Raw genomic sequence first — 12,428 nt, 5'->3', positions numbered from 1 at the left:
CGAACCATCTTGGGACGTGATCTTATGCAACATTTCCAGTATCGCATCTACTGCTTCATGCGAGGAGCTTTCTATGAATCGCACCCTGGCTACATCCTCCAGCACGTACAAAAAAGCCACTCACAACGAATAAGCTCGTTTCGAATACCAAGAAACACAACCACCAGCAGAAGAAGCGTACTGATCTACGGGGCATTAAGCTGGAACGGACTCCCTCTGGAGGTTAAAAACAAAGCCATCAATCGAATCCTTCAGAAAAGCTCTTGGCGAAATTCAATAGTAGAATTGTTCTAGATATAGGTACTATCTGACACATAATTTATTTGTATTTAGCTGTTAGTTCATCCCACCTGTTAAATTAATAACTGTTACTTCCTTGACCTGAAAAATAGTTTATAACTACCAGGCTTACGTTATTACCAATAAATTACAAATTACAAATTACAAATTATAAAGTCCTGGAGATGTTTTGTCCAAAATGGTCAGTTTTAAAAAATCTCATTTTTATCTTTCTTGGGCCGCGCTTCAAGACTCAACCAAAAATCAACTGCAGTTGGTAGTCCTTTATAACCGGTAGTGAAGATTTTATTCGATTTTGCGGCTTTTTTATTTTTTTTTATTTTGGCTTTGGAATCCAAAACGAAATCCTGGAGACGATTAGTCCAGAAAGAATTGGTCAGTTTTGAAAAAAATAATTCTTTTGCTCTCTCCCGGACCGTGCTTCAAGATGTTGGTTTGAAGTTACGGAGATGATTAACCCAGAAGGAATTGATCTGTTTTGAAAAATCTCGTTTTCGTTTTCAAGATGCAATCAATAATTAAGTGAATTATGTTGTCTCTTATGATCGGTAGTGAAGATTTTTTTGGGTTTGCAATCCAAAACGAAAGTTTGTTTGGTGTCCTGGAGATGATCAGTCAAAAAAAAATTCGTCAGTTTTGAAAATTCTCATTTTTCTCTTTCCTGGACCGCGCTTCAAGATGCAATGAAAAATTAACTGATTTTTTTACTACCGATCAAAAGGGACCATAAATTCTAGTTGATTTTTTATTGGTTGAAGCGCGGCCAGAAAAAGGAAAAATGATATTTTACAAAACTGATCAATTCCTTCTGGACTAATCATCTCCGGGACTCCGGTCAAACATTGGTTTTGGTTTGCAAAGCTGCGTTCCTTTTTTTTTCAAAAAAAAATCATCATTATCGAATATCGATCATTACTGATTATAATCATTGAATGAAAAAAAACCTACCAAAATCATAGCAGAAATAATATTTCTATTCGATGTTGATTATTGACATTTATTCTTACTGCTGATGTTTTACGGTGCATGATTCACCATATTGAATTTCAATGCCAGTCTTTATTGATTAATTTCCTATCAATTTCCTCTAAATTCAGTGTTGAAAGTGTCGGTGTGATAGATTATAAAATTCTATACTTTTTCGATCTCACGCTCGACAATGCAATGCAGGCAAAAAGATCAATAAGTGCGTTTATCAGATTGAAGTTGAAGTTAAGTACAAAAAGCATACTTATATATTTTTTAGGCCTGATTAACCAAAAACACACCAATAATAACTCCGGCCATGTACCAATAATTTGACAATGTTATTAAAAATCAATTTAGGTGAGGATGCACAGTTCTTCATTACAGAAGCGGAAACTACTATTTTCGGTATATAAATATTGTTTATACTGTTTATGTCTTTCTTTAAGTTATTTCCTCAAACAATATTGGAAATATATTTAATATTTTTTCGATCATCTTTTCTCTAATTTCAGTTCAAATCTACCTCTCACCGGTAGAAACCCACTGTTCCAATATCGACTACTTCCCCCAGACCGAGGAGGATAAGTCATCACCAGGCTTCAACGAGGACATCATGGCTCGTCTACATCTGGCCCGTTCCGTCATTGCCGCCTTCATTCTCAGGTTCCTTCTTCAAACCTCAAAGTAGCGTCTGACGCCAAACTTGTATGTTTTCTAACGCACCCTCCATCTGATTTTAGCTTCGTTGCCATCTTTTGTGCCTTCTGGACCGGACTGTCTGGCTGCTGGAAACGATCAGCCGGTGCCATCACGGCTACAGCCATTCTGATGTTGACAGCCTGTTTACTCGCCGCCGGGGCCATGGGACTGTGGCACACGGTGGAGTTCTTCGAGAAGGAGAAGGTCGTCGGCGATGACTACTACCAGAGCTGGACAACGGTGAGTAATGGTTCAATTCTATGGGTGAAGAGATTTGAGGTTTCTAGTACAACCAGAATAAAATGGCATAATTAGTACAACTAAGAGGGATTGCGATAATAAGTGGAAAAGCCACTACTTGTGAATCGGCCAATTCTTACAGCAATTTAAGTATTTGCAAAACTCTCATAAATATTGTTGTCTGGTTCGATATATTTAATATGCGGGTATTTTTGAATTTTCAATATATCGAGAAAATCCATAAAGTACGCCATGCAAAAATAACTATTTTCAAACCTCGTTTTTTAAATATATTTATTGAGTATCATGCTTCTCGAGCCCTCCTTTCCCCCGTGACGGAGTAATATGATAGATGGCTGCTTATTAGGAAAACCCATAATAAATGTACCTTCCTCATCGACTCGTGATTGAAAAGAATCTAGATTACCTATGCTTTGCATTTAGATCAATCAATCAAACGTAAAACTTATTTACGCTGATGTAAATACAGATCTTACCACTATGAAAGCCGAACCCGGCAAAGAAAGGTTTGCTCCATGTCCTTGATTTCCGCTAAGTGACAACCTATTGCGGGAAATGTGTGATGTACCGAAGCTTGCAATCATAAACAATAAATATTGTTTCGTCCAGGTTGGGACAACCCTACGTTGAGTGATTTTAATGTGGGTTTGATTGATTGGTGTTTGCACTACGGCTGACGAATTTGCAAAAAAAAAAGAGCTATCCGCGGTGGAGGTTGGTACTCGGATTCTGATGGCTTTTCTGCTTTTCTGGTCTTGTTGTGTAGGGGTTATCACGCCTATCTAGATAGTAGGAGGTTGAGGGTTCGAGTTCCTCCAAGACACGTGGATTCTTTTTCGCAAATTTCATATCAATTTGTCCATTTCGAAACATGTACTGTGCATATGCACAGCCAAGACATTTAACAAAAAAATTATTGTTGTTTAAATTTTGAATACAGTCACTTTTGGAAGAATTCTAATCAGCACGCGAAAAAGTGGCACCAAAAGCTACGAGTTTTCTGGGTGGTGATTTGTTTTCGATTTTTGTTGTTTTAATTTCAAAGCCTACTCTCCATTTAAATGGCCAAAAAGCTTACTGTCAAGTATATGAACAGGACAAGATAAATTATTTATAAATTTATTAGGGGGAATGACGGCTTTGGCAGGTTTTGTTCTATTATTGGCAAAGGTTTTTTTATGACTGACTAGGCTCAAATTTGGCCTAAACATTCTTTGCATATCAAAGAATATTGTGGCCAAATTTCATAAAATTTGGTCGACAAAAACCCCCTGCCAATAATAGAACAAAACCTGCCAAAGCCGTCTTTCCCCCTATATTGAACCCCCTTTAATTTATTTATTTCTCCTGAGGTGGACGGATTTCAGTGCTGGACAAATCTGCAAGATTTGTCGCAGAGTAAACATCTGGTCCGCTGTTGATCGTCCTGCTCGAATACCGATTTGATGTTCGCCGATAAAGGTCTCCGCAAACGTATGCAGTCTGCCAAACAGAATTCGGTGGATTACCTTGTAGGCGGTATTGAAGAGTGTTATACCTCGATAACTAGCACACTCGAGTCTGTGCCCTTTCTTATAAATTAGACTTATGATGCCATCAATCCAGCTCGAAGGCATTTCTTATCCCTCCCACATCCATAGGCGTAACTAGAGTCTCGGTCTAGGGGGGGCCATGGCACCAGCTGGTGGGATGTAATTTTCAAAGGCGATTTAAAGCACTGTGCGCATGGATTGCAATAGAAATGGTTTGACTAAGTTTATCGCTCATTCGTCCTAGAAATAACATAAAAAATCGCGAATAATACAATTGATTTCCAATGATGCTGTGATTGCTTCAAAACGCTATGTCTGTGTCAACTTGTCTTCTCCATGTTACTAAATGTGGATAAGTGTGTAATCTAAGATTCAAGAATCTTCTTCGAATTATCTATAAATGAAATTCGATATGAGTATATTTCTGAAAGTTTTCAAGCATTTCCATGATTACTTAATGCATAAAGATCTCGATTTTTTTGAAACTCTTTAGATGTGGAATAAATTCCACGAAATTTTGTCATAATCAATATAAGTATTCATGCAATTCCAAAATGTATGCTATGTGCTGAAATAGTTAAGTACCGATGAACACAAATTTGGAATCCTAAAGTGTTTTTTATGAGTCATAAATTCCATGAGTCATAAAATTATGAGTCATAAATCAAATTCCAGAATAACATAGGGTTTTGTAGTTATTGACGTTAGGAAGAGGCTTTATTATGGTTTTCTGGATAGGTGAGAGATTTCTCTGCAAAAATCAAAGAGACTTGAGAAGCAACCAAATCGATCAGAATTGTGCTGCAAAAGAAATGTTTTCTGATACGAACTGGGTTCTAAATCTGATTTTGTTTTATCCTAAAAAACAAATTCTAACTAAAGCAGGCACAAAAGAGTTTTCCGATGATCCTTATGAAATCGCCAAAAAATTAAATGGAACAAGATCTTTTGAGGATTATAAAAATATTTCTTTAATGCAATCTCTGTTGTGAGTACGAAGGTTGCCTTTTGTCCTAATACTTTCAATGGAATGCATTGTTGATTTTTCTGTCATTGTAACAAAGATTCTTAAGTTTTATAATTTTATATCTTTCTGAGCCAGAATTATATAGCGAGAGCAAAAAGCTCCATAGGAATTTGATCAACTGTTTTGCGGCATACCTTGCGATTAACTCGAAGATTTTCGAAAGAATGGTCGTTCGAAATTTCATTGACCGGATTTGTGTACATGTGCTCATTTTGATGTAGTTGCTTCAGTCTTTTTTGAAGCGGATGATAGTTTAATAGAACAGAAATATTTATATCTTAATACAATTATGTTTTTATGTTTCTGTGACCAGGATACTAGTCAAACAAATGCACAACAAATTTATTATTTTACGCTAGCAACTGAATTAGAAGCGGCATTGATTTTAGAGAAAATGTTCCCGGGGGTCCAACTTAAATATTTCGATGCTTTGCTGAACAAATGGTCACAGATGCGATAACACAACAAAAAATATGTTTATAAAATTCATAATCAAAATTAAGAAATATGTAGGAAATATCTAAATGAAATAAAAACTGACTAAGTTGGAATTACTTTTCAAAATTTTCTGGGGGGGGCACAAGTAGGTCTGGAGGGGGCCAGGCCCCCCCGGCCCCCCCCCCCTTATTTACGCCAATGCCCACATCATTTCAATAACTTGATGGATTTTTTTTCGTTCAGCCGGCCACTCGTTCACGTTTCGCTCAGCCGGTCACTCCCCACTTTTAGAAGCACGACCGGGATTCCGTCCTTCCACCGGCCTTACCGTTTTTAAGCTAGTCTAACGTCGTCTCTAATCTCTTTGTAATTTGTAAAATGACCAACAACATAAAACCAGAAACCGTAACCGGAATAGTATCGATGAACAGCTTACAATCGTGGGAAATATCTATTTTCAATGAAACCAAAATTTTCGAACACTTTTGACCTTCTAGATCCACAATACAACCATTCTTCTTTCACTAAGAAGAAACTCTTAAATGCGGGCGTCCCACCACGCAGAATTGCAATCATTCTGATCTACAACAACATCATTCTTCTTGCGGGCGTCCCTCCAACGTAGAGGAAGAAACTCCTTAATGCGAGCGTTTCACCACACAGAATTGTTATCTTCAAGATCTACAACAACATCATTCTTTTGAGGGCGTCCTTCCAACGCAAAGGAAGAATATATTGAATGTTGTCGTCCCACCACGCAAAATTGTGATCATATATATCCACAATAATATCGTTATTTTTGTGGACGTTTCACTTACGCGGAACTACGATCATTCTAATCCTTAACGCCATTTTTCTTGCGGGCATCTCACCACGCAGAATTGTGATCATTTAGGTTCACAACAACACCATTCTTCTTGCAGGCGTCCCACCAACGCAAAGGAACAATCTATTGAATGCGGGCGTCTCACCAAGCCGAATTGTGATCATTACGATCTTCAACGACGGAGGTCACCGCAGCCGACCCGCAACGTTTTTGTTGTCGGGGTGAGCATGGTGTTCACTGCATCTTCTTCAGAAGAAGAAGAATAAGAAGAAGCAGACTTTATGGATCTTCTCGAAGTATTGAAAATATCCGCACATTAAATATTGTTTTCACATAAACCAATCTATGTCCCTGACAATGTATGTATGTTTTCAACAATTTCAACCAAATGTGGAACACACATTCACTATCTTCAGAGAAAACTAACAAAGGAGGTGGGAGGGACATTGGAACAAGAGGGGAGGGTAAGGGGAAGGGAAACTCCTTAGAAAACAATAAAATCAGTGCAACTTTCCACCAAATTTGGAACACTTATTCTTTGTCATGAGACGATTATATAATATGAGAGGGTCAAAAGAGAAAGGAGGGAGGGACATGTTAATGACACGAACGTTTTTAAACGCAATATTTAAACCAAATTTAGGACACGTACGCGTACACGTGGTTACATGGCGTGTGGTATATTATTTAGAAAACTACCTCTTGAGTAAAACTTCTGAGCCACTTGACCGATATTCTTAAGAATTGGGACATATAAACTTTAGCCTAAGCAGGCGATTATAGATGGAGTTGACCGGAAAAGAGGGAGGTGTAAAGAAAGAGTAAGGTGCGTGAAATTTGGCATCAATACTTCAGGCGTGAAAAACGGCCTATCGGGCGTTGGGCACACTTCAAATTTCCCAAAATAAACATTTTCCTGGAAATAAAATATCCCCGAAAATAACATTTTCCGCAAGTATCATATCCTTGAAAACATTTCCCCGAATATGACATTTCGCCGAAGGTTCAATGACACTAACCCGAACGCCACTGCCCGAATGTCACAACCCCTAACGCCAGTACCCCGAAAGGTCACTACCGCGAATATCATTTTTGACTGATTAGTTTCTATTTTCAACTTCATTATGCTATCAATTAAAGTATTAAAGTGAGCGAGAAAGTGAGTACATGTTTTTTTTAAGTAATTTGGGGAAAACAATTTGACAAATTCGGGGTAATGATAATTCGGGGTAGTGACCATTCGGGGTAACGGGTTTTTCGGGACAATAGCCTTTCGGGGTACTGGCGTTCGGGTTAGTGACATTCGAGGCAGTACCATAGAATCTGTCCCGAATATGACAGGTCCCCGAATACGACATTTCCCCGAATATGACATTTCCCCGAATATGACATTTCCTCGAAAATGACACTTCTCCAACTATGACTATTCCCCAAATATGACATTTCCCCGAATACGCCATTTCTCCGAATATGGCAATTCCCCGAATATGATATTTCCCCGAATATGACATTTCCCCGAATGTGACATTACCTCTAATATGACAGCTCCCCGAATATGAAAATTCCTCGAAAATGACACTTCTCCAACTATGACATTTCCCCGAATATGACAATTCCTCGCATATGACATTTCCCCGAATATGACAATTCCCCGAACATGACATTTTCCCGAATATGACATTTCCCCAAATATGACATTTCCCCGAATGTAACATTTCCTCGAATATGACAGCTCCCCGAATATGAAAATTCCTCGAAAATGACACTTCTCCAACTATGACTATTTCCCGAATATGACATTTCCCCGAATATGATATTTTCCCGAATATAACATTTCCCCGAATGTGACATTACCTCGAATATGACAGCTCCCCGAATATGAAAATTCCTCGAAAATGACACTTCTCCAACTATGACTATTACCCGAATATGACATTTCCCCGAATATGCCATTTCCCCGAATATGACAATTCCTAGCATATGACATTTCCCCGAATATGACAATTCCCCGAACATAACATTTTCCCGAATATGACATTTCCCCGAATATGACATTTCCCCGAATGTGACATTTCCTCGAATATGACAGCTCCCCGAATATGAAAATTCCTCGAAAATGACACTTCTTCAACTATGACTATTCCCCGAATATGACATTTCCCCGAATATGACAATTCCCCGAATATGACAATTCTCCGAATATGAATATTTCTCGAATATGACATTTTCCCAAATATGACATTTCCCGAATATGACATTTCTCCGAGTATGACAGTTCCCCGAATATGACAGTTTCAGTAAACATCTTTTTCTCAGTAATATAATTTCCTAACAATAATTTATCTGCCGGAATTAATGTTTTAAGAAGTGCTATCTACCTTTTTTCAATCATTGGATGTTCTGTAACCAATATTTGATCTTCTTATCAACTGAGGAAGTATCAATAACAAAACACGATAACTTCGTTCAACAACGTTTAAGACCGGGTACATACAGCTAGTATCATCATAAAACTTCGTTATATTGAAGTTCTTCAAGCTTATATCAGCACAAAATAGTTAATTAGCCAACAAAGCATTAATCAGTTTTGTTTTGCACACCATTTTCTTCCGTTTTGCCATCGAATATTACGGTTTTCGACACTTCACGCATAAATGCTGGAACATGCTGTTTTGATCACTTTCTTGAACTTCACGACAGTAGCTTACGCCTTATAGATGTCATATATATTGCAAATGATCCTACCGAAAACATTTTAAAGCGAATTTACAGTACGAATTTTCGAGTACATGAATGTTTGCCTTCGCTAATCCCAGTTGTATGGATTACTTCGCGTGTATCGTTGAAACGCTCTCAAGTTTCCAGAACCAAAATATCGAGAAGAAATAAAATAAACCAAAATAAAGAGAAAACTCTGAAACATTTTGTTTGAAAACGACAACACTGATATTATAACACATAGAAGAAATGTTCCATCGTCTCACTCACTCATGTATCCTCATCACCCCTAGGGGAACAATGGGGCTAACGTGAAAGATCTACATCCTGGGCTGCTAGCTTTAGCCTTGACCTGGGCCCAGGTCAGATTCCTACCCCGCCACGAGCCCCTGCGTCTGCCTCTCAGCTTAGCATTCGAGATCCAATTGTGAGGCCTCCAGGCCCGAATTATAAAACGTAGACATTGGTTAATAAACACTTGAAGTTTCTGCGTAATCTCGGGTGATACACACCATGTCTCACTGGCGTATAACAACACAGAGTTTACGTTTGAGTTGAATATTCGAAACTTGGTGCGTTAAATAATATGATTGGATCTCCATACATTTCGTGAACTCACAAAAGCAGCCCTAGCCTTCTTAATCCGTGCTCCTATGTCGGCTGCCATGACATTAAAAGTTTTCTTGCCCTACTGCTTGCCCGGCTACCGTAAAGTGGGAGAGGTTGTTTGTGTTTACATCCAACGATTTGGTCTTGTTGACGTTGATGATGAGACCCGCCGTGAGGAGCGTTCGGTAGGTCGTTCAGCTTACTCCGCATATCAGAGCGCCGTTGTGCTAGTAGAGCAATATCATCAGTCAAATCTAAGTCCTTTAACTGCTCCATAGTAATAGGCTGCCAGAGCAACCCACGGTCAATCACACCCACCATGCTCTCGTCGATTACTATAAGTAACAGTAGTGGAGATAGAATACATTATTGCCTCACTCCAGCTGCTACCCGGATGGGGTCAGACAAAGCTCCGTCATGCAGGACTCTGCATGTAAAAGCTTCGTACTACGCTTCGATGAGGCCGACGATTTTATCCTGAACTCCCTTGCGTCTCAGGGCGCCCCACAAATTTTCGTGGTTCAGACGATGAATGCTTTTCCGTAGTCAATGAATATCTTGGAATTTGTTGACTTGCTCCAGAATGATACGAAGCGTTACAATGTGGTCCACACATGATCTTCCAGGGAATCCTGCCTGCTACCGTCGGAGAGTCGAATCTATTTTCTTCTGTATCCGATTTAGGATAACTTTGCACAGAACTTTGAGAACATTGCATAGTAACATGATGCCTGCCAATTGTCGCACACAGCCAGATCCTCCTTTCAGGGACCTTCACTAAGAGGCTGCATTCAGTCAGACGAAAAAGTTGCGGTGTTCCAGATATTGCAGAATAGCTGATGCAACATTTGCTCAGATAGCATGGGGTAACATCTCTGCTGAAATGCGATCGACCCCGGGAGCTTTGGTGGAGATCATGCTTCTACCGGCTGCTTCAATCTCCTGCAATGATGGAGCTTCGGAGTTGACGCGAGTAATACGTCGGACCCTTGGCGGCTCATGCTGCGATAGTGACGGTCGTCGAAACTTGAAGAAGTTGCTCGAAATGCTCGAACCAATGTTTCAGCTGATCAGTTGGGTCGGTGAGTAACTGACCTGTCGCATCTTTCACCAGCATCCTCGGATTCATCCTTGCTCCACTCAGGCGTCGTAAGATATCGTAGAGGTGCTTCTAGCCTTAACCTTCCGGGACTCGCACCGTTGTCATTGTAAAAAGTACAACACCTTCGAAATAGCACGTTTGTCGTACACAAGTCCGGCGGGGCTGCGTGAGTCATCCAGGACCATACGAGTTCCGGAAGGTTGAGGCAAGTTACGCAAGCCATGTTAACTCTGAAGCATATAATAATGGAATCATTTTTAGGTTACTTCAATACTTGATGGATTGATAATTACAATAAATTCCCTATCGATATTTTTTTTTGGTTCTTCACCAATCACTATGTAGCTAACTTTTAAACCCACCATTACCCATATCAACACTTACAGGTTCTCCGTGACAACACCCGCATCTCGTACGATTGGTCCTACATCGTGGCCTGGGCCGGTGTGGCATCCAGTCTGTTGGCCTCTATACTGCTGTCCGGGGCGGCCGTTTGCCTTCGCGGTGAACGCGAAAAGGAAGAGCAACTGAACCTGCAATACTTGATGCCAGGTAAGTACCCAATTTCGGGCGGTTCAGGTGTTTCCGAGAGCACAACTACCGGCACAATAAGCTATCCTCTATCGCACATCGCTAACCTTCTGTCTCCGGTTTCAGTGTATCCTCAAAAGCAGCCCCCTTACCCCTATGGTGGTTTCCCTCAACCTCAGCTCTACCCGCAGCCATACTATCACGGATCGCAGTACGGACCGTATAACTACTAAACGCGCATCCTCTTATGATAGGCCACAGTTTAGAAATCATACACATGCGAAACAGAACAAATGCAATTTATAAGTAAAATTAAACTTTTGACTCATCTGTCCGTTATGGTTGAAATAATAAAAACTTTATTAAATTCGAAATCGAAGCGTCGCATAGGTATAAAACCGCGGAAACTGATGCGAATGAAGCCGAGAAATAGCGCTACATCTTCTCTTATCACGCGGTTTTATTTTTACTTAAAACCTGACTTTTAACAATCTCGCCCACAAGTTTCTGCTTTTGTTCTATCAATCCTGTAGAATAATTCTAGAAGACCACAATTTCCCCGTGAACGGCGAAGGGCATTCGATTTGCACGCTGAATGAGCTGTTGATTGAGCTAGGAAAACGTCAACTCACTCCTCTACATAGAACTGACTTCTCCGTTGGGTCTTCCATTTTAATATAACTTTATCTTCTTGTCTGTAATTTTACACTATTTTGTAAAATGTGTGTTTGAATGGGAAAGATTGTTCCCTTTGTGAAACAAAATAAGAACATAAGAAATAAGAGAGTTATAATGTGCCTTTTCCTTCTACCCATACTAGAATTTTCGGTTTCTTAGTTCTCTCATTGATACATTTCATACATTGTCATATATTATAAATACAAAAAAAACCGGTGTCATTCTAGTTTATCTATTTTTTCTCTCTGTCTTTCTTTTTGTGTGTGTGAGATCATTTTTCTGTTTCCGGCAATGCTATTTTACTTTTGTCAATTATTTTTAAGCTTAGAATGACATTTGCTATATTTTGTTTTAAGAAAGCAAGAGAAATTCGAAGTTAGGACACAGACTATCAGTAAGCTCTTGAAACAGATTATTATTTGTTTATGCGAGGGCAGCAGAAGAAAACTACAGACGAAATGAACAATGCGTAATATGCAGATTTGTATTATGTATAAAAGAAGATAATTTAATACTAGATTTTAAGGAACAGGAAAGCGAAAATATATTTTAGTTATAAATCGATGGGCGGTGAGAAAACTTCTTCAAAGACGTCAAAGAGTGAACAATTCCTTTCTACTTCCTCATTCAGGTTAATCGTGGTCATTTGCGAATAGTCTCCAACCCACATATAAGACTAAATGATTTCGGAATAGCCTCTGGACTTTCGAAGCATTAAAACTATTAGATTACATTTAT

The 12,428-nt window shown here is 39.2% G+C and overlaps 1 protein-coding gene across 1 annotated transcript; it reads left to right on the top strand.

Moving 5' to 3' along the window:
• The first annotated feature begins 1,604 nt into the window (after positions 1-1,604).
• Positions 1,605-12,254, top strand: LOC134204454 (uncharacterized). The gene is made up of 5 exons (XM_062679279.1): positions 1,605-1,674; positions 1,716-1,932; positions 2,010-2,208; positions 10,868-11,033; positions 11,139-12,254. Exons 1-5 carry the CDS (start codon positions 1,605-1,607, stop codon positions 11,243-11,245), a joined length of 759 nt encoding a protein of 252 aa, XP_062535263.1. The 3' UTR covers positions 11,246-12,254.
• Positions 12,255-12,428: the final 174 nt, after the last annotated feature.

This window comes from Armigeres subalbatus, unplaced genomic scaffold (assembly GCF_024139115.2).
Source record: "Armigeres subalbatus isolate Guangzhou_Male unplaced genomic scaffold, GZ_Asu_2 Contig592, whole genome shotgun sequence".
NCBI classification, from domain to species: domain Eukaryota; kingdom Metazoa; phylum Arthropoda; class Insecta; order Diptera; family Culicidae; genus Armigeres; species Armigeres subalbatus.
The sequence above is the reverse complement of the archived record's forward strand: the minus strand, read 5'-3'. Positions and strand labels throughout refer to the sequence as shown.

Bases quoted from the DNA above. Each gene is read 5' to 3' on its own strand.
- LOC134204454 (XM_062679279.1), top strand. From the start codon at position 1,605: ATGTTATTAAAAATCAATTTAGGTGAGGATGCACAGTTCTTCATTACA. The intron at 1,933-2,009 runs GTTCCTTCTTCA...ATCTGATTTTAG, and splicing joins ATTGCCGCCTTCATTCTCAG to CTTCGTTGCCATCTTTTGTG. The intron at 11,034-11,138 runs GTAAGTACCCAA...CTCCGGTTTCAG, and splicing joins CCTGCAATACTTGATGCCAG to TGTATCCTCAAAAGCAGCCC.